General features: G+C 49.4%; 5 protein-coding genes across 5 annotated transcripts; 2 read left to right on the top strand and 3 right to left on the bottom strand.

Annotated features, from left to right (window-relative positions):
• Window positions 1–1,025: 1,025 nt before the first annotated feature.
• On the bottom strand, window positions 1,026–2,266 carry LOC100826229 (PRA1 family protein B2). The gene has a single exon (XM_003568207.4). The coding sequence runs from the start codon at window positions 2,125–2,127 to the stop codon at window positions 1,459–1,461; it is 669 nt and encodes a 222-aa protein (XP_003568255.1). The 5' UTR covers window positions 2,128–2,266; the 3' UTR covers window positions 1,026–1,458.
• A 3,974-nt stretch (window positions 2,267–6,240) lies between these two features.
• On the top strand, window positions 6,241–8,903 carry LOC100826541 (exocyst complex component EXO70B1). The gene has a single exon (XM_003568208.4). It carries the CDS (start codon window positions 6,554–6,556, stop codon window positions 8,516–8,518), a length of 1,965 nt encoding a protein of 654 aa, XP_003568256.1. The 5' UTR covers window positions 6,241–6,553; the 3' UTR covers window positions 8,519–8,903.
• Window positions 8,904–10,888: 1,985 nt separating this feature from the next.
• On the bottom strand, window positions 10,889–13,902 carry LOC100820890 (cation/H(+) antiporter 15). Its single transcript, XM_024459391.1, has 4 exons — window positions 13,461–13,902; window positions 12,388–13,380; window positions 11,671–12,303; window positions 10,889–11,352 (listed from the first exon to the last, which is right to left on the bottom strand). The coding sequence occupies exons 1-4, from the start codon at window positions 13,650–13,652 to the stop codon at window positions 10,996–10,998; spliced, it is 2,175 nt and encodes a 724-aa protein (XP_024315159.1). The 5' UTR covers window positions 13,653–13,902; the 3' UTR covers window positions 10,889–10,995.
• Window positions 13,903–14,036: 134 nt separating this feature from the next.
• LOC104582638 (dehydration-responsive element-binding protein 2D) lies at window positions 14,037–16,467 on the bottom strand. Its single transcript, XM_010232967.3, has 2 exons — window positions 16,195–16,467; window positions 14,037–15,050 (listed from the first exon to the last, which is right to left on the bottom strand). The coding sequence occupies exons 1-2, from the start codon at window positions 16,221–16,223 to the stop codon at window positions 14,306–14,308; spliced, it is 774 nt and encodes a 257-aa protein (XP_010231269.2). The 5' UTR covers window positions 16,224–16,467; the 3' UTR covers window positions 14,037–14,305.
• A 3,022-nt stretch (window positions 16,468–19,489) lies between these two features.
• Window positions 19,490–20,847, top strand: LOC100821488 (abscisic acid receptor PYL4). The gene has a single exon (XM_003566103.4). It carries the CDS (start codon window positions 19,926–19,928, stop codon window positions 20,517–20,519), a length of 594 nt encoding a protein of 197 aa, XP_003566151.1. The 5' UTR covers window positions 19,490–19,925; the 3' UTR covers window positions 20,520–20,847.
• Window positions 20,848–21,421: the final 574 nt, after the last annotated feature.

Here is a 21,421-nt window from a genome sequence, read left to right on the forward strand (position 1 = left end):
AGCTTTAACATTGAGAAATAACTTTGGAACAACCCATGATATTGTGATTTCTGGAGTTCATTCATTTGAAGTACCACAGATCATGGCGTTGCAAAGAAGGCTCATTTCTATCTCTCTAAAAAGGGAAGATCATGGAGTTGCAAAGAGGATTTTAAAATCACAGGAATAGAAAAGGTAGAGAATTGGAATGTCACGCACACTCCAGTAGATTTTTCAATGGGGTCTTACTCTTACATAATGCTTAGTATCCTTCGGCACGCCCTTTAAGAATCTTTCAAACCAAATGAGCCCTGGTATTGAGGGTCATCAACATTGAGTAATTTTAGCATGTATAACACCCAGCTTCCAAAACTGGCGACTGTAATGCCAAAAACACTCTCAATGTGACGCATGCTATGCATAATTGTTCAACAAAGACTGAAATTGATAAATAGGAATTCAGCATTTTAGCAAACATTGTTTTGAAGGACAAGAATGGAAAAACCACATGATTGCAACGTAATATCCAATTCAAATCCAACGGGATTGAATTGCACACAAGAAAAACAAAGAAATCTTAACAAGAGGTTTGAGTCGACAGAACAAAAGATCCTAATAATGTAGTGTAAAGAATATTAGGAAATTGTCCCATGAAATTCAATTCTAAAGATCAAACAACTCACGCAGGAAAATAAAAATCCAAAGGCTTCAATCCTCCAAAATTCCTATGAAAAATCTTTGAATCAAAGAGGCAGTTAATTTTGAACGACTAAGTATATCTTGACCAGAAGAATTGTTGTTAAATTGATATGAGCGCACAGATAGAAAAATATATCGGTCCTCATCTACAGCACTCAGACAGAAGGCTAAACCCTGGAAAGCCAAGTGCATAGCTCTGGTTTAAGCCTAGGGAAATACCAATACGGAGTACCATACAGCAAAGTTCATATGTCAGTCTTATGCAGACCACCATTATCTTATTCCCCACATTAGCAATTAACGTAACCAACCTTTGAACAATAATAGTGTCATACAGATCTACTGACTTTACACGAAACTGCCAGTACCCACTGATCTCCACAAAAATTACTCAAAGCATTCACGTATAGATCATCACAAATGAAAGCAAATTAAGAAAACAAAAGATACAACGGGAGAATTGCAGTACTTTGTTTGATTATCCTCGACAACATACCAACTGTATATCCGATAGTTCCACATCATATACGTTTATAAAAAGTAAGCCTCGAACACTAAACCTCATCACATCGTGAAACTTACAGGAGATAATTGCGCAGATCTTAGCAAAAGTCGACGCATCACTCATGATCAACAATAAACCAATAGATCTGTAACTACAGAACGATGAACTGGAGTAGAAATAGGCGACAGGTACAACAAGATCAGATCCAGAGTAACTCCAGTTTAAGACAACTTCTCAGAGCCCAAGAAGCCTACCAGATCTTGTCGCCCGCCGCTTCAAACCCTAGATCCGGGTGCCCCGAGGAAGGATAGCAGACCCTGGGCGGCGCTGTTGCCGCTGGCCGCGTCGGTGTCGTCGAGGAAGAGGTCCTCGGGCATGCGGAACGCGCCGTGCGCGGCCACGATGCCGGCGCCGACGAGCATCCCGGAGATGATGAGCGACGCGACGGACGTGAAGAAGAAGGCCACGAAGGACGCGCCGACGAGCCCCAGCAGCGTCTCGCGGTCGGAGAAGGTGCGGCCGAAGAGCGTCACGGGCTGGTCGGAGGCGCGGAAGAGGTAGAGGAAGCACCACGCGGAGAGGACGCCGAGGAGGATGATGAGCGAGAAGGGGTGCGCCAGGAGCGACGCCGCGAGCGCGAAGGCCACGATGGCGGTGTAGTTGACGCGGAAGTAGGTGAGGTTGCGGCGCAGGCGGGAGGTGGCGTCGGAGACTGAGTCGGGGCGCGAGAACGCCGAGCGGTCGACCATCTCGCCCCACGGGCGCCGGTCGGACAGCGAGCGCCGCGCCGTGTCGGAGATCCGGCCCAGGAAGAGCCGGAACGCCGGCGTGGCGATCGGCGCGTCAGAGCCGCCCCCGCCCCCGCCGCCGCTGGCGGCTGCCGACCCCGCGGCCGTGGGATTAGTCACAGGGAGGAGGGGCGGCGGCGTCGGTGCGGAAGCCATAGCGATGTTTTGCAACGGAATCGCAGATCTCGGCGTGCTTTGGAACAACTGGGGAAGGGGTGTGGTGGTTGCCTTGCCTGCGTCCTGCCGCTTGGTTTGGTTTGTAGTACCCCGATGACAGTGGGTTAAGCTGTTGGACAGGTCCACATGTCAGGGGCGACCTCCTTTTGTTCGGTGGAGTATTTTATGGGTTTCGTCGGTTGAAGAATGAGTTGTGATCCGTCTGGATTGTGAACCTGGTCTATTTGGTTGGTCCGCTTTCATTTTTGAATGGACTAATCGTAATTTCAGTCCAAATTTTAGTTCGCGTGTCTTTTACGCAGATGGCATCCTTTTTAGCGGCCAACCCGGACCGTGGATCGTACATAGTCAGCAAAATTGACCGAGGGAAGAAACACGAGCTGGAGAGCCAGGATTGCTCAACAGAGCGAAGGAAGAAACACGCAGTGGACTGAGCTGCATCTTCCAAGGCTCCAATGTAAATTTATCTAAAAGTCGAACCTCTATGAATTGAAACTAAGCTCAATTGCGTCCTAAATCTCTGTAATCTGTACCAGAAAAAACTAAACTCAAAACTTTCAAAGAGCCATGCTAGACACATAACATTTTCAAAGAAAAACTCAAACTCACAAGACGCGATAATTAATGGACAACACTACCGCAAAGGACTTAAACCTCGCAAGTATGATGTCCGTATAGTGTTTCGTAGCCGAGCCATTGGAAAGAAGATCAAAAGAAAGGATATGCAAAACAAGAATACCAGTAACCAAACACGAATATAGAAACGTCACCACAGTCATAAGACCAGTGTGCAAACAACAATCTGTCGGATGAAGAATCGTCAAACCCAGCTCCATGACGTCGATCACATGAGGAAAAAAGATACATTTATTCCTAAAGCCTTGGCTGTAAAAGAACAAAAACTAACACAATACAGTACAATGCTAATTTATAAAGCCTATCGAGATTTCTCTCGCCCCTTGATGTCATATCAGGCACCAAAGACGAGACACGTGGGTGTTAGCAAAAAAGATGATGACTTATCTCTTTTATCCACATGTGGTTAGGGTTCACAGCTGCATACTTTGTAGATCGTTGTCACTAGTGAGATTAACTTTTCAAAATGAAAATTCTACACCCTAGTCTGCCACCATGCTGAACAAGAGGGGCGCCAATCGAAGGAGGAGATGAGGTGGTAGCTGAGGAGAAAAGGAGGCGCACGCCTCTGAAACCCAATGGCCAAGGTGGTTGAGGAGGCGGGAGATGAGGCGACGAGCGGAGGGGAAGAAGAGGCGGCGCGGTAGGCGGAGGGGAAGGCAGGAGAGGGGCGGCGACCGCGTGTGGAGGAGGAAGCGACATGGGATCGTTTCTTTGTGGGGGTGGGTCTTCTTTTGGTTCGCTAGTGCGTGGTTGGATGGACGGAAATGGACGAAAATAAATGCACGAAGAGGAGCTAGAGGGGACCTTACATATCTTATGGATAGGAGAAACGCCACCCGCTGAAATTTGTTTTGCGCTGCATTAGCAAGGTGAGTGATGACCGTTGCATTTTATTGGGCCGTTGTTTGACTAGTCCCTAAGGTATGTTTGGAACCTAGGCTAGAACGGTTGTAGCCTTGCTAGGCTAGGTTTGACGTTTGGTAGATAACAAAAATTCTAGCTTTTGAGGTCCAGCTAGCCAGATCGGGCTAGAAAAAGGTTGTTGCCGAGGAAGAGCCGATTTGGCTCGCCTCCGATGTCAAGCCCACGTCGTTTCAAAAAATATTCAACAGCAACCGTCATACAACACGATCTCACTTTTTTGTTTGGACGTGTCTCTTGTGTCAATCCACTGAGCAACTTTTTTTGACAACAAAATATCCACGAAGCAACATTCTTTTTGTTGTTGTTCTCGACAACAATTAGAGTAAGGGCTGTCAATGCTCGATGGCACAAGTGCGTATAAAAGTAGGGCATGTATGCTGGCCTTATAGCGAAGGTCGTTGTACACTTGAACAAGTTGACACGTCAATATTTTTTGAATAGGTTCGATCGATCATGCAGGTACGACTTAATCCTATGTTAGGAAAGTCCTCGAGGGGTTGTTAGCCAAGTGCTTGGGCCGAACGGATCTTTTCAAGACACCTTTAGAAAGAAATTCGTCGGGGCCGCCTCGTACTTGGACCGAACGCGCTTTTCCAAGTATCGAGGTTATGATATCCTCTGAACTCTAATCCAACCCTTCTTCTTCGAGCCCTCAAAACTAGAGTCCCCTAAGAGGTTTCCTCAAGGTCGGTCGACTTTTAGTCGAAAGCGGAGGTCGAGGGCGAACCTTAGAGGGAGCACTCTGGCCTTCTCCATTTGAGTTTATTCAAGTTGAGAGCGAGGGCCCGTTTGGTTTGCTACCAAAACATACCATGCCAATTTTTTGGTCATTGATCAAAATTTGGTGTTTGTTTGGATGGTGACCAAATATTTGGCTAGCCAATATCCCATAGCCAACTTTAGTTTGATTTTTTTGGCCAAAATTGGCCAACTCATGGGCTAGCAAAACTATAACCAATTATTTGGCTAACTAAATTTTTGGTAGGGCAACTTTGGACTCAAACCAAACAACCCCTGAATGATACATGCCCCCATGAGGGGTATTTATAGTCTAGGGTAAATGACAAAAAACCATGGCTACCCTTGAGGAAGAGAGAAAAATGGGGCAAAGTGGAAAAAGCAACCTTTTGGTCCATAGCTTTTGTGTGCGCCAAGTGTGAAAATTAGGGATTGGTCCATGGACCAACAGTCTCATCCCCACACCTTTCTTGGTCGCTACTCAAGCTCTTTCCACCCCTTGATCATGGCATGTGAGGCTTGACTCGTTGACTTACTTTGACCGTCGCCTAGTTGGCATGACGATGCCTTATTGGCGCTTTGAACAATCTTTGAAAATGCGGACCAAGTCGTCGTCATGTATGATTCATGGCCCGGCCCATATAAGGGCTTTATTTTACTACAACACTTTTCTCTGCAAAACATAGTCGCTATCTTCAAACGTTTCGTTAACTCGGACATTCAAATATAGTGCGCAGTTATCCGAACTTGTAAACATGGCACGAAGTGGCCATGCTCCACGGTCCACCAACCCGATCTCCGCGTCAATCAAGCTTGTTTTTTTTTTCAGAACGATCTGGCTTTATTTATTGAACGAACATATTACAACTGATCGAAAAAACCAAAACGACAACAAAGATTTTGGATAAACAAAAAATTACATCAAAAATCTTTGAAGCCAACTTCTCTAACTGTGACGAAACAGTAGAAGACCAAACATGCATAAGCTGGACTAATCTTATAGGTTTTACTGATGCATGAGCCGTCCACCGCAGCGGGTGAGAACTTAATATCGTTGAACGCGTGGTAGCCGGGGACACACCACTCGCAAGACAGATTGTCGAACCATTGAATCATCGCCGAACCGATGGGGAAGATGACCAAAATCACGAAAGTACGAGCTGTGAGATCCCAAAACTTCATGGAGTAGACCATGATAGCCACGCCAGAGGGGGGATGGAGCTGGGAGACCAATAATCCGCACATCGTTGCCTCCACTGTTAGGCCGCCACCGCCAAAGACACAAAAAATCTTACAGAGAAGGTACTAAAACGAGGTCAGATGCTGATCCATGATTTCCCTCACCTCCTGATCCAATTCCCCGTGACGAGGATTGGCCATCAGGAGGTGAGGAAACCGACGAAGATGAAAACATGATTATTCTCTAGCGGCTAGGGTTTCTTCATCTCATCACGCCCAGGCTCAAGGCTTCTTGGTTGGACAACTTTAGCATTTGTTTATACCATCATTTAACAATATCAAGTCAAATACCAAATATCAAAGCCGACGTGGCTTATGATCTAAAAGTCAGAAACCAGTTTTAACCGGCCCTCACACGCGTCATTTCCCGTGGCGTGGCTTTCTGACTTTTCCCCGTCTCTTTCCAAAAGAAAAGAAAAATACTTTTCCCCTCCGGCCCGGGCCTGAGCCGAAGCTCTGACACGTTCTATACCACAGGACCCTTGCCTTTCGCTTCCCCCGAGGCCACGCCGTTTTTATCGCCCTCGATCCCACTCATCCCGCACATCCACCGTCCGTCACGAGTTACCCGGTCCACGCGACACTACCACTCGAGAGCGGCGCTGCCCGTGCCGAGCAGTAAAGCAGCCAGTCCACGCGCTGTCGTCCTCTGCCAGCAGAAGCAACCGCGTCCCCGCGTGGGAAGTCACCACCGGCTCATCCCTTCTCTCCACAATCCAACCACCGAGGACCGAACGGCGAAGCCGCGTGTGGAGGAGGTGGAGGCGTGGAGCCCTCGTTCAGATCTGAGCCAGGCCGCCGTAGGAACGCCGTTTTTCCGCGAGGAGGAGGAGGAGCTCCCTCTGCCACGCAACCCCACAGAGCGATGGCGGAGGACGGCGAGGAGAAGCTGCTCGCGACGGTTCAGCACATCGTGCAGACGCTGGGGAGCAGCGACACCATGACGGAAGACATCCTCAAGGTATTCTCCAACTACGACGGCCGCCTCTCGCTCGACAAGCTCTACGCCGCGCGCGGCGCCGCGGCCGCGGCGGTAGCGGCTGGCGGTGGGGGTGGCGGGGGAGAGCGGTCGTTGCCGGCGTCGCCGCCGCTGCCCCCGCCGCCGCAGGCGGCGGTGTCTGGCTCCGCGGCCAGGCCGCCGCCCGTGACGTCCATGGAACGGACTGTGCGCACGCTGGACCGCCAGATCTCGCAGTTTGTGACCATGAATAGGCTGATTTGGGCCGATTCCGTGGACGCCGACACGTTCCTGGAGGCGGTCGACGACCTCATCGGAACCGTGCAGGAGCTGGATGCCGCGGGGACCAACCGCGTCCTGCTCGACCGCGCGGACGAGCTGCTCAGCCGGTGCATGGCGCGGCTCGAGGATGAGTTCCGGGCGCTCATCGAACGCCCCGACGACGCGGCCCCCTTGGCGCCTGGCGGGTTCGGGTCGGACGGGAGCGATGACGAGGAGTTCTACGGCGGCGCCGATGGCTACGCTGACGAGCCGATCCCGATCGCCAAGCCGGTCACCGACTACGACGTTGTGATCGACGCGCTCTCGCCAGGGTCGATTGCGAACGTGCACCAGATCGCACGGCGGATGGTGGACGCCGGCTTCGGCCGCGAATGCGCCGAGGCCTATGCCGCTGCCCGGCGCTGCTTCGTCGACGAGAGTGTTGCACGTCTCGGCGTCCGACCGCGTACCGCCGAGGAGGTCCATGCATCCCCCTGGGAAGAGCTCGAGGTTGAAATCGCCCGCTGGATCCCGGCTTTCAACATGGTTTTCCGCATCTTGATTCCCAGCGAGCGCCGCCTCTGTGACCGCGTCTTCGACAGTCTTGCCCCCTTCGGTGATCTCGCCTTCATTGCTGCTGTGCGCACTCAGGCAATACAGCTCATAGCATTCGGGGATGCTATTTCTTCCTCCAGCCGCTCGCCGGAGCGCCTCTTCCGTGTTGTGGACATGTATGAGGCTGTGCGGGACATCCTTCCTGACCTTGACCCTGTGTTCTCTGACCCTTACTCTGCGGCACTCCGCGCAGAGGTCTCTGCAGTGTGCAACACCCTAGGCTCCTCAATCAAAGGTATATTCATGGAACTGGAAAATCTCATCCGCCGTGACCCTGCCCGGGTAGCTACCCCTCGTGGTGGCATACACCCCATTACTCGGTATGTCATGAACTATCTCCGTGCCGCATGTGGGTCGCGGCAGACATTGGAAGAGGTGATGGAAGGTGACATTGGTGCTGGTGGCAGAGCTGCTGTCGCCGTGGACCCTGACCGTTCCACATCTTCGCTAGCTGTGCACATTGCATGGATCATGGATGTTCTCCACAAGAATTTGGATACAAAGTCTAAGATTTACCGAGATCCATCACTAGCTTGCATTTTCTTGATGAACAACGGCAAGTACATTATCCAGAAAGTGAATGATAGTGAGCTAGGTGTTCTACTCGGTGATGACTGGATCAAGCAGATGACAAGTAGAGTGCGACGCTGGAGCATGGATTACCAGCGGACAACATGGGGCAAGGTTACAACCGTGCTGCAGATCGGTGGTCCTGGTGTTGGTGCGCTCCCAGCCAAGGCAATGATGCAGAAATTACGGATGTTTAACACCTACTTTGAGGAGATCTACTCAGCACAATCAGAGTGGGTGATAGCAGATGATCAATTGAGGATGGACGTTAGGGGGGCAGTGGAGGATTCAGTGATGCCAGTGTATGCAACTTTGATTGCTAGGTTAAAATCGTCTCCTGAAACTGGGCGTGACCTATTCATCAAGTACACCCCTGAAGATGTCCAGGCACATATCGAACACTTGTTTGAAGGCGGAGCGAACTGATGAGTTTCCCGGTACCTCGTGGTGCTTGTGTGACGCAGCTCTAGCCTATTACTCTCTTGGATTTGTGAAGTTGCTGTCATGGATCTTGGTGAATATCTGGGCCTCAGTAACGGTGATATTCTTACCTCAGCCTTGTATTGTTGTATCACTTATATTTTTTCCTCCATGAAGAAATTATGGGGTTTAGCAAATTCTGTTCATGATTGTAGGTGTATGTATGTTGACTAGTAAGGTGATTATTTTGTAACAAAATTAGGGTTTGATCTTGGATCCAACCACTCCTTCAGTCTAACTTCATAACACCGCAAGTATTTATGGATTTCAATGCTTATTTTAAAAGTTTATGTGGTCAAACATTATTTTAGAAAGTGCTCTATTATGATTTTGTGGATGGTTTAGTTCTATGATTGCAGAAAATCTTCCAAATCATCAAATGCATGGCGGACCTAAACATGGCATTATCACTTTCTGTAACATTATCAACAGATAGATGCAAATACATGGTGACCAGGTGAGTCTATAGCAGATGAACTTCAGCACATATTGAATTTCTCCAAGATATTGCTGGTAGTAACCTAGTAGTTTGAACAAGGTGTTCTGTGAAGTTGGGAGATATTTGCCTTGGTTGTTTAAAATATGGAGTGGTTATATCTTCTATCAGGTGTGTTTGCTTAGATACATGGTGACAAGGTGAGTCTATGGCAGATGAGCTTCTGCACATATTGGATTTCTCCAAGATATTGCTGGTAGTAACCTAGTAATTTGAACTGCGAGGTTGGGAGATATTTGCCTTGGTTGTTTAGAATGGTTACATCTTCTAGGGAGTGTCTATTTCTCAGTCGCCTAAGAAATAGTTATTTCTCAGTCGACAATTGTATCCATCCAATGAAGATTTTCTTATCCATTGGACCTACATTAATCTTACATGAATCTCAATGATTGAATCAAAAGGTTGTTATCATCGACTACGAAATAGTTATTTCTCAGTCGCGTAAGAAATGGCAAAACCACATCTTCTATCAGGTGTGTCTCTGGGAATGAGTAGTAGCCTGTAGCCTAGTCTCAGGGTTGTTCAGCTGTTTGGCGTTTCAGTTTACATGACTGTTTTGCATCTGAAATATGATTGGGGGTGGTTGTAATATTTTTCTATTACTGTTGAATGGTTGATACTTTAAGATGGTATCTCCAATGCTCCGCCTTATCTTTTCCTTTGGTCTTAAGAATCATATTAACATCCATTGAAGTTGGGAACATGTCATTTTTGTCCACAAAGGCTGTAAAGAGGAGCTCTTCCAAAAATTCATTGTGGATAGCTCTAGTAACTAACTTCCATGCAAGCAAACTAAAATGCATATGGTTAATATTTTGTTCATGTATGTTCCTTTATGTTAACTGTGGTTGCTGATGTGCAGTTGTCAGTTTATCGTTTATGCTTATCATAGATATCCTCAATCCTCATGCAGCTGCGAACAACCAAATACACAAATGTTGTGCTTGTCCATTACTTGGCAGTATACTTCAATATTCAGTAATTTTCATTTCTTAAATGAAATGAAGTTTGTTCGGCACTTATTCTAGTAGGAGTAGACAAGCACACAAGTGCGCACCTGTATGTCCCTTTTTGATTAAATTTGCCGGTTTGTCTGTTAGTTTGAGTTCGACATATCAGTTTTGTGTGTTTACTTAAACTAAATTGCTCATTGTAACTTGCCACTGAAATCATCTTTGGTTGTTTAATGAGGTTCATATATTTGATGCGTACTTCCTCTACTGTGTGGAAAAGAATCGGCCTGGTTTCCCTCTGACATCAGTGGCTGTGAGCTGAGATTGTGGCTTCTAGAACACTTAGAACTGTTGCGAATCATGTTAAATTTTCCCTAATATACAACCTAGCAATTTTCTGGTCTTCAGTTTAAGCACACCCTGTTATTGAGATAGCAATTTTCTGGTCTTCAGTTTAAGCGCACCCTGTTACTGAGATTCTGGTTTGAGCAGTGTATCCTCGTTACTTCCATTACACATTGGAATATTGATCTGAACCAATTTTAGCCTTTGATTAGTGGGGATGTACTTCTGGAGAATCTTGCAAGCTGCATCCTCCTTTGGATCATTATCGGATGCAGGGAGAGCTAGATTTGTTCTGTAGCTTTTGAGTTCCGCCTTTGGATCATCAAATAAAAACCACTGGAGGCTGCAGTCTCAGGCCTGAGGCCGGAAGAACTTGTTTTTTTTCTTCCCGTGTCCATCGAAGCCGGATTCAGTTTTGGAGCTAAACCTGTGGGTAGATTGCACTTCGTCGGTAGATCAAAACTATCCTAACTCCCTGTGGAGTGTCGACTCCACACAAATACGAACTAGGAAATAAACTCGGAAAAAGTCTATTTGAATCAAGTCCTAGAAACTAGAGATCAGATCAACGTCTACAATGCAAAGGTCAAGAGATCACGTCAGTGCTACAATAGCTCTTCCCCGCCGGCCTACTGCAGGAACTTGCTAGATCCGGCGGTTGTCATGGTCCGCTCCGGCGGCGGCGCCGTGCCGCCATCGTCACCATGCCACACGTCCTGCGCGCCCGGCACGGCGGCGTTCAGCCCGCCCTGGTCCTGCTGCTTCATGATGAGCACCGAATAGGGCGTGTGGAAGTCGGAGGACGCGAGGAGGTCGCCGATGACGCCGAGCTCCGGGCACTCGCTCCAGTCCGACAGCCCGTTGGCCGACATCACCGGGTACCACCTGTGCCGCATGCCGACGATGACGAGGTCGTAGCCGGCCTTGTCGAGGCCCCTGAGCACCTCGACGATCTTCTCCATGTCGCCCACGAGCTCCTCCTGGACCTGCAGGTTCATGCTCCTGCTCCTCGCCGCCAGCGCCTTCACCTCTTCGATGGCGCGGTTGTCGATCCGCCGGTCCGACGGGTCGTCCTTGATGCCCCGGGTCGGCAGGAACCGTATGACGGCCACCCTGGACCCCGGGTGCCGCGCCATGCGCGCCGCGTAGGCCAGGGCTTCGCGGTCGTCGCCGCCCCCGAAGAAGAGTGCCGCCACGGCCGCGCTGAATCCCATGACGCTCGTCGTTGACGAGCGGCTGTTGCTGCTGCCGCCTCTGGAGGAGCTGTCCTGCAACGGCCCCGGGATGAAAGCGCTCAGGCCCACGCTGCCGGCGTTGCGGTCGACGAACACGCCCACGGAACACGGCGCCACCTGCATCACCTTGCGGTTCACGACGCGGAGCCCCATGGCTGCGCGCATGCCGCCGGCCAGCATGTGGCGCTTGTGGTAGTGCAGGACGATGAGCGACGTGCGCTTGTCCACGGCGAGGCGGCACACCTCGTCGTGCATGGAGGAGTAAGGGGAGATGGTGGTGAACGGGTGCACGGACACGGCGCCCTCCGGGTGCCGCAGCTCGTACTGGAAGAAGGCGTTGATGACGCGTTCGGAGTCCGTGGACGGCTGCTGCGGCGCGCTGGAGCGGGGCTTGTGGGGTATGAACACGGGCGCGGAGCGGCCCGCGAGCTCGACGAGCTGGAGGAGGAAGAGGCTGATGGGCGTCTGTGGCGTGGCGTAGGACGCCTCGAGCAGCGCCAGCGTGCCCTGCACGTGGGACTCGTCGTGGACGCACGCCAGGATCCGCAGGTCCGCGTCCGCCTTCAGGTGCTGCACCGTGCGCCGCTTGTACACGGCGTACCGCCGCGCCGGGTCGTACAGCAACGCCGCCACCGGCACCGACACCGCCGTCATCGACACCGACGTGAACACCAGCGCGCTGAAAGTGTGCTTGCCGATCAGCTGCATCCAATCGGTCAATCAATGATTCTTGTTACCAGCGAGAAGAACGATGACCGATCAATTTAATTGAATTTGATTAATCACCTTGTTGGTCATGAAGAAGGTGAAGGTGATGACCTCGACGATGCCCTTGGAGTTCATGAAGAAGCTGAGCGACACGGCGTCCCGGAGGGGGATCTCGAGGTACAGCGACGACGCCAAGACCCCAGCCAGCTTGCCGAGCCATCCGAGGAACAGGACGAGCTGCAGCCTGCCCCAGTGAATCTCCCACATGTCCGTGCTGAGGCCGGTCATGGCGTAGTAGAGCGGCAGGATGATCCCGGACACCATGGCCTCGATCTTCTCCCCGAGGGCCGTCCCCAGCGGCGGGCCGTCGGGGATCGCCAGGCCCAGCATGAGCGCGCCGTGGAACGAGTTGGTGCCGATGCAGTCGCTGTAGAGCCCGACCAGGAGCACGATGAGGAGGAAGAAGAAGACGTATGTCTCGTCCACGGGGCTCCCCGCGGGGGTGCGCTCGATCACCAGCAACGCGATGGGCCGCACCACGAGCAGGATGAAGCCCACGAGGGCAGCCACGGACAGGAAGGCCCAGAGCGAGGTTGCCGGGGACACGAGGAAGGCCTCGACGAGCACGTAGCCCACCATGATGAGCCACGCGATGCCGTCCGTGGTCATGGACGCCGACATGGCGATCCGGCCCAGGTCCGAGTTGAGGAGGTTGAGCTCCGACAGGATGGGCGAGAGCACCGCGAAGGAGGTGACGGACAGCGACGCGGTCAGCGCGAAGAGGAAGGTGGACCGCTTCGACATGTCCTCCTCGACCTCCAGCCCTTCGCCGGAGGAGAAGGACGCCGTCAGGGCCAGCGGGATGAGGAAGCCGGACAGGCCGATCACCACGCCCTTCTTGCCCGACCGGACGGCCAGCCTCGGGTCCATCCGAACGCCGATGAGGAAGATGACGTACATCAGCCCGAACGTGGCGATCGTGTTCAGCACGGGCTCCCCCCTCGCCGGGAACACCTGCTGCTTGAACGCCTCGTTGCGGCACAGCAACGACGGGCCTAGGATAATGCCGCCCTGCATCATCATCAAGGAACCCCAAATTAGATTCTCGACGATTAATTTCGCCGTGGCAACAAGCAAATTATGATATGTACCATGATCTCGGACACGACGCGGGGCTGCTTGAGCGGCTTGAGGAGGACGTAGAGGACGCGGGTGAAGGCGACGATGAGAGCGAGCTGCACGCCGAGCAGGGGCAGCGACGACGAGAGCGGGTTGCCGCCCTGGAAGATGTTCCGGCCCGTGCCAGAGGTCTGCGGGACGACATAGCAGTCGACCTTGTCCATTTAATTCAATTCCGCGGCGGCTGCTGCTGCCTGCGCCGTCGTCGCCCTGGTTCTTCTTGCCTTAGGCCGTTTCTTCCATGGCGGGTTGCGCGGTGGATGGGAGGAGGAGAGACGAAGGGAGGAGGAGAAGGCGAGAGGAAACAATGACATGTCAAAAAAGCTTTAGAACTTGATAGGCTTGAGAATATATTGAGTTCGGCATGTTTTGGTTTCTCGTGGCTAGAAATTGCCAACGTTGTCGATTCTTCGATACAGGCGGGCGATCTCGGCGTACGTTCAGGAATAGCAGACCTAAAATTGAACGGTGCGGAACAACAACGTTGATCGATGATATGATAAGTTCCAACCGGATGCTTGTGTTCTATGCAAAAGCCCTGTTCTCACTTCTCAGCATTAAATTAATTTTATGAAAGCAATATACTAATATCTGCAGAATTAATACGAGTAGAATTAACTTAGAGTTGTACAAGTTGGTAGGTTTTTCTAGAAGTTTGATTAAACTTTAAGACGACACTAGAACATCGTATGAAAAGAAGCTGAGGGAGCATGTAATATGTCCAACTAAAACGAACCAAACGGCTACGAGCAAAACGGAGTGACCCAAGTCAAAATTCCCATCTCATCAAGCGAACTGTTCTCTTTCTGCTGCAATTTCAGTCACCCAGCGCCCACAACGGCGAGTCGAGGACGTCGTCGTCAAACCCGTCGATCTGGTAATCCTCACTCTTCCTGTCGGGGTAGTATGCCAACATCTCGGTGCTAGGATCCATGTTGAAGTACCAGGCAATGTCAGGATAATCCAGGTAGTCAGCAAACACTTCCTCTTGCGCAGCCCAGGAAGCACCACAATGCCAAGTGATTCCCATGTCACCACTGCCACCATGCGCCGACATCGGCTTGACTTCATGTTCATCGAAGACGGAGGCAGTCACCATTGGCTTCACTTCATACTCATCGAAGACAGAGGTGGCGGTGCCGGCGACCATCGGTTTCACACCGTGCTCACCGAAGAGAGAGGCGGGGGCACCCACCGGCTTCATCCCGTGCTCGCCGAAGACAGAGGCGGCGGCGGCCACCGGCTTCACAGCATGCTCGCCGAAGACGGAGCCGTCTGCCGCGGCGGTGGGGGAGGCAGATGGGAGGTTGAGGCGCGCGCTGGGACCATGGATCGCCACGGCGGCCCTGTCATACGCCATGGCAGCATCGACGGCGGTGGCGAAGGTACCCAGCCACTGTCGCTTGCTGGCGTTGGGGTCGCGGATCTCGGCAACCCACGTGCCCCACCGGCGCTGCCGGACACCCCGGTACTTGTGGTGCACCTTCTCCAGGCTCCCCTTCCCTGCATGAGCCGCCGGAGTCCGGAAAGCCTTCACCTTAGTTCGCTTCTTCCTGCTCGCACTGCACGTTAAACAGCGCAACGCTCATCACGCCTCAAATCTCAGTTGAATCCAAACTGCCAACGTTTTAGGCATGGTTAATCAACACTTATCAGCGTGGATATTATACTACTCAAGCATGATACTACCAGTAAGAAAATGCATATAAATGTGCTGTGCGATGCTTCAAGCTGAATTCTGATATTGTGGTTTTGCAGTTGCGGTTCCTGATTGGAACTGCACCAGCATGTTTGCAAGAACATTTGCTGGATTGGCAAAGTTCAGTACTATTTCATTTATTTAAATTTTAGGAGCAAATGCATCATGCTAAACACTATAGTACTATAGGAAGGAATTAAGAAATGTTGCCATCTTGGATCGGCAGGATGCCAGGATTGCAAAAGAGAAGCTTTATAAATAATCTGAAGTTTATGTTGAACACCGAAACTCCCTTTTGTCCCCCTTGTATCAGTTCGACTGAACAACAAAAAAATATCTCCAGTCAATCTATTACAATAGAGTGCACAGTACACACGCTACCCTTTGCATCAACAACTGCAAATTAAGTGGATATAAAATGCATACAATGTTCAGAAACTATCAATGATATCAGTCTATGATATGCTGTCCAATTTACAAAAACTTCCAAGCTGTAACCTAAATATTTTTCCCCCTGTTGTGGGATTCATTTGAGTACTACAATTACAGTTACAAATAAAAGCTAGTTCCAAATTTATTTATTTATTTATTAGAAGACAAAACAATTTCCATTTTCTAAAACGAAATGGTTCAGAACACAATGTATATGTGCTCATCGGCCCAAATTTGAACCCTTTTAATCTCTGAATAAGAACACGCAGAAACTAATTTCTTAGTTATCACATTGCTAACATAATCCTCAGTATATCAGCCAAAATATCTCTACCAGCAATCAATCCCAACAATAGGCATAATCCGCACACTACAACAGCGGATAACGTGCGCTTGCAATTAATCGACGCCAGAACGACATCGATTGGACGCGCACGGAACAAGCAAACTAGAGCTCACCAAAACCCCAGGCACCAACGAAAAAACCCCACTCCCAAAGCAAAACTGCAGGATTCCGGGCGGAGATCACGAACTAAACAAATAGAACAGCGAAATGCCGCAACTCCTGTTTTTACCTGGAAGTTTTCGCCGGCGCCTGCTCCATTTCCTCCCTCTTGATCCTCCGCCTCCCGTCGTCGGCGACCCGGAAGGGAGAAACCCGCGAGCTGATCAAGGCGACGCGGGTGGGCAATTGGTACGCGACGCAATTAGCAAGAGCTAGCGTGCGCCGTCCCACTCCGGCCGGTCCCAGCGAAGCTCCGGCGAGGCGATTGCGGCGCGTTCCGGGGGCAGCAAAGCCGCCGCGTGACGACGTCCCCGTGCCCCCCAACCCCAATGTTTCGGGAAGCTGTGAGATACCTGGTGGGCCGTGGGCCGGGTGGGCGAGGCTTTTCTTGGGGAAGAGAAGAGTGCTGGCGCGGGGCCCACCCACCAGAGGCTTACTGTTCCTTTCATTCCATAATTTTTATCGTCGTTTAAAATTGAATTAAACGGCGACAAGAATTATGAACAGAAAAGTATCTTTTTTGCCTTTTCCGATTTGGCTAAATAACCTCAAACTTATAATCAAACTTTGTGTTTTCTATCAAATCGAATCTATAAGTTTAATTTAACTTTTTTTTATTGAAAGAAGTCTAATCAAATGGTAGAATCAAGTTTCTTTTCCAAAAGAGACTTACAAACTGACCTACTTTCACAAATTTTTATCACTACAAAGTCACCGTGATTAGTTTATAAGTTTGCCGCTTTCTATGATAATATACTAACCACATCTGTCCAGTCAATTCTTTATAGCAGCTATACGTGATGGCAGCCACCGACCTGCTTTACCCGCGCACGTCTGATATTTCCGCGCTTATCCCCGGGCACAAAATCTGGTTAACAGTTAGCTCTGCCAATGGAGGAACCGTGCCTGAAATCACTCACGAACGATCCAATCACTGAGCTCTAAACAAACCAAAATCATTGGCCAGGGTCACGTCCAAGCTTTCAACACAATTCAGGCCAATTTTCTGAACTTTCGTCACCGGCCGGACCAACCTCTTCTGAATTGTTTACGTGACTGTTCCCTGGGCCAATACGGTCGACCAAGATATGGTTGTTTTTGCTGCGACATTGCATTCTGCGTGGATTGTTTTGATCGATCTCATGCATGCGCTTTAGTGGGAAGCATGCATTGAATCTGTCCGGATGTTTTTTTTATCTGTCTCCTGCGCTTTTCTGGAGGAAAGGGAGAGGCGGGCAGATATGTATGTAGCTTCAACTCATTCATCACCATGCCCTTCTAGTTCAGCCTAATATTTTGCTTCTGGCATGCATCTTGATTGATCACCTCTTTCATTAACCGATTTTCCAGCCTTGTGGTGTTCGAATTTCCCATTTATAGATATACGGTCCATACGGAGTTCTCTTGTCGTTTTAGTGTCGCTTGAAGGCTTGGATTGTTTATACGTGCACATCTAAGAAATGCAACCGGAACTAGTCAACTCGTTCAGACTGACGGTCACATAGACATGCCGATTTCTCGGAGCAAATTGAAGGCGATCAGGAAGATATTTATCTTCCTTCGTTATTGCAATGAAGGAAGATACTCTGCTAGTACTGTCTTTGACCAGGAAAGAACCACACGGGTAAAAATCCGACAAAGACGATAGCACAGATGGTTCTCAATGGCCCACCACGGCACCAGCACGTAGAACAAAAGTCGGGCATTGACCTTCGTCGCTCCTGGCGAGCAACAAATGTCCGAATTGATCTACCGACCAGACTAATCCCTCGTGTCACTCTACGTGGACCTTAGCAGCGTCTCTGAACTACATTGTGTTGTACATATTTTTAAAATTACTGCAGATAAAAAATCACGGAATTTCCATTGGGCTCTTCTGTGTGAATACAATTAATTGTTCATAAATTTGTTTTTTGGGCAGAACTGATTTACTATTATCTTCTCACATAGGGGTGAAAATGGAACAAGATCGGTCAAAATAGCCTTTACCACATTGATTTTTGAGTTAATTAATTATCAGAATTCTAACCTCAAATTTAAAAGCGACTAAGAATACAGTAACATATACGATTCAGAACGAATATGGGTCGACAGAGAGTGTAACTGCATATTTGATGAAAAAAAAATTCCTTGTAGAACCATTTGTAAATTCTTCCTTTTATTAGAGATTTATAAACGGCTTAAGGAAATTTTCTTGATTCACTAAGCTTAGCAAGGAGTTTCCTAACAAGGACATTAATATTAATGATCAATATATATTTTGGTTGAAATATTTTATTTGACTTTAAAATATTGCAATGTGCATCCTTGAACTTTCACTGAACTTTATGGATCAGATTTCATATTTCCCATAGCATATTTGGATTCTTATATTTCATAAATTATTATTTGTGTTAAGTTCCTAGCGCGTCAAACTTTCTAACACGGCCTAGACCAACCCCCCTTATCTTCCTTCCTAGCTCTCTCCTCTCTTTCCTTCTTTCGTGTTTCTTTTTCTGAAAACGAAGATAACCTCTGGCCTCTTCATGGGGTGATGAGTCATTTTTTCTCCTTTTCACATGTCTGTCTAATCATTCAAGAAATTGCGAACGAGTTAGTTTCAGAAATTCCGGTCTGATTTTCGTTTCAGCTCGTTTATGCCTACACGTCATGAAAAAAAAAGGTTCAACTATGTGCCCGTTTTCGTTTGCGTCCGAAACACCACTTCCGTTTTCGACCTAACTTCACGTCACGAAAAAAGGGTCGAACTATGTGCCCATTTCCGTTTGCGCCCGAAACACCGCTTCCGTTTTTGACCTAACTTCACGTTTAATCCTACTGCTTTATGCCTCGCGTCAAGAAAGAAAAAAAGATCCAACCATGCGGCCATGGATTTCCATGCTACAAAAATTGATTTGATTTAGACAAACAAGGCAAGTTACGAATAGGAAAATTGTAAAAGTAATCTTATACATTTGTACTATTTTTTGCAAGGCTTGAACAAAATTGGTGGCAATTATGTATAGATATGGCGTTTGCGGAATTTTTAACATGGAAGTTGAAAACCTGTATATATGAGCAAAGATAGGGTGACAAGTCCATTTAAAAATCAACAAAACGACGTTATAATAATGTTCAACTCACTGTTATCATAATTTCCAAAGTCATTTTTCCTTTTGGCTTGTGTCATGTAAACCCTTTTGGCACCAGATTGCTTAACAACTTGTATGTGTGTGTTACTCTACTCCCACAATTTGTCATGTAGAAGAGTACTCCTTCAATAAATAGAAATACCAAAATTCGTTTGTTACATCTACTCCCACACAAGTTTTCACATAAACAAGAGCAACCAACCTTAACAAAAAAAAATCATCCCTAGCTTAATCCCCAATGGGCACATCACTTTCCCTCGATTATACTTTGACTCCCCTATCATATGCCCATTTGCCCCCAAGTCCCAACCAAACCAGCCTCGCTTTCCTCCGTGCCACCCACAGGAAACCCCAAACCACCACCTTTTCTCAAGTTTCTCCTGAGAAAACTATCCCCAACTCTCCCAACTGACCCTTAAACTTGTCTCCAAGGAAAAAAAGGCGACCCTTAAACTGGGAAACTGCACCCTACAACTTGCTCAACCACAGTAAAGAAAAACGCTCAAGTTGTGACGCCCATCGCAGCCTTGTTTGTCCCAGGCGTATTAATATAAGCTCACCTCTCTCTTAAAGGGCCTACCTCTACTGATCTTTCGTCCTAAACTTCTAACCCCAGCTCAAGCTCTCTCGCGCAAGGAACCCAGAAGATTTGCTTAGCCAGGAGCGCGTAATGCCGTACACGGCATCCCGGTCCCGGCCGTCGCCGGCGCAGCGCAGCCGGGTCGGCGGCGGACGGAAGGGGGCGGCGGCAGCGGTGCCGGAGGAGGTGGCGCGGCACCACGAGCACGCGGCGGGGGCGGGGCAGTGCTGCTCGGCGGTGGTGCAGGAGTCGATCGCGGCGCCAGTGGAGGCCGTGTGGGCGGTGGTCCGGCGCTTCGACCGGCCGCAGGCGTACAAGCACTTCATCCGGAGCTGCCGCCTCGTGGACGGCGACGGGGGCGCCGTGGGGTCCGTGCGGGAGGTCCGCGTGGTGTCGGGGCTCCCGGCCACCAGCAGCCGGGAGCGGCTGGAGATCCTGGACGACGAGCGCCGCGTGCTCAGCTTCCGCGTCGTGGGCGGCGAGCACCGCCTGTCCAACTACCGGTCCGTGACCACCGTGCACCACGCGGAGACGACGGGGAGCACCGTGGTGGTGGAGTCGTACGTGGTGGACGTGCCCGCCGGGAACACCGCCGACGAGACCCGCACCTTCGTCGACACCATCGTCCGCTGCAACCTCCAGTCGCTCGCGCGCACCGCCGAGCAGCTCGCCGCCGCCGATTAAGGTCGATTCGTGTTGCCTTTTAGGGGCGGGCTGCCGTTGGTTGATTTCCTTCCTGACTTCCTCTCCTTGTGTTTGGCCCGTTTGAACAGCTCGATCCATCAGCGTATTGTTCTAGGATCATGGTTCGCCTTTTGCTTTTGCTTTGACTACACATGGTAGTACAAAACATTGTGTTGTTGGTGGTGCCTGACATTGAATCCTTGTTCATACACATGTATAACTCCTAGCTAAATCTTTCGACGAATGCTAATTACTGCTGCTCGTGTGTTCTTGCAATGCATTTTTTCTTCATTACATGAGTAGTGACCAAACATTTTATCACAGCAAATTTTTGCTAATGATCTTAATGCAGAGTAGTTGGTCAGGAGTAATTTAGTGGGGTTAATTAGGACCAGTTGTACCAAACGAATGCACATGGAGTTGTGGAGCAATTGAGGGGGGTAGTACATAGTGTGGCCAAACATTTTAGTCCCTGTTGTTAAGCTGGAACAGCAGCCTGGTTGTATCACTCCATGGGATAGCTAATCATGAACTGGCTGCTAATAAAAGTACCTATTCTTTGTTGTATCTTTCCGATCATTAATGGTGGCGGCCGCTGCTCTGCATGTACAGTCAATATCAAATACTAACCGTAGTACCGTACTGACATCAAGTTTTCCAGGCTCAACTGTTCTTTCGAAATAAACAAACAGCTGAACCGTATGCTTCCCTATCACGCGTTTTTTCTTAATCATTTGACTTTTGTATTTTCCTTTTCCTTTCTCGGGTCGAGACTTCGAAATTCTCGGCATTTTATTGAGATCGCAGGTGCCATCCGTGTGCGCGGGGAAAGAATCTTTAAGAATCATCTGCCCAAATGTGATGTGCCATGTTAGTCTAGGGGCCGCTAGGCAAACACTGTT

Source organism: Brachypodium distachyon, chromosome 2, assembly GCF_000005505.3.
Source record: "Brachypodium distachyon strain Bd21 chromosome 2, Brachypodium_distachyon_v3.0, whole genome shotgun sequence".
In the NCBI taxonomy this organism is placed as follows: Eukaryota; Viridiplantae; Streptophyta; class Magnoliopsida; order Poales; family Poaceae; genus Brachypodium; species Brachypodium distachyon.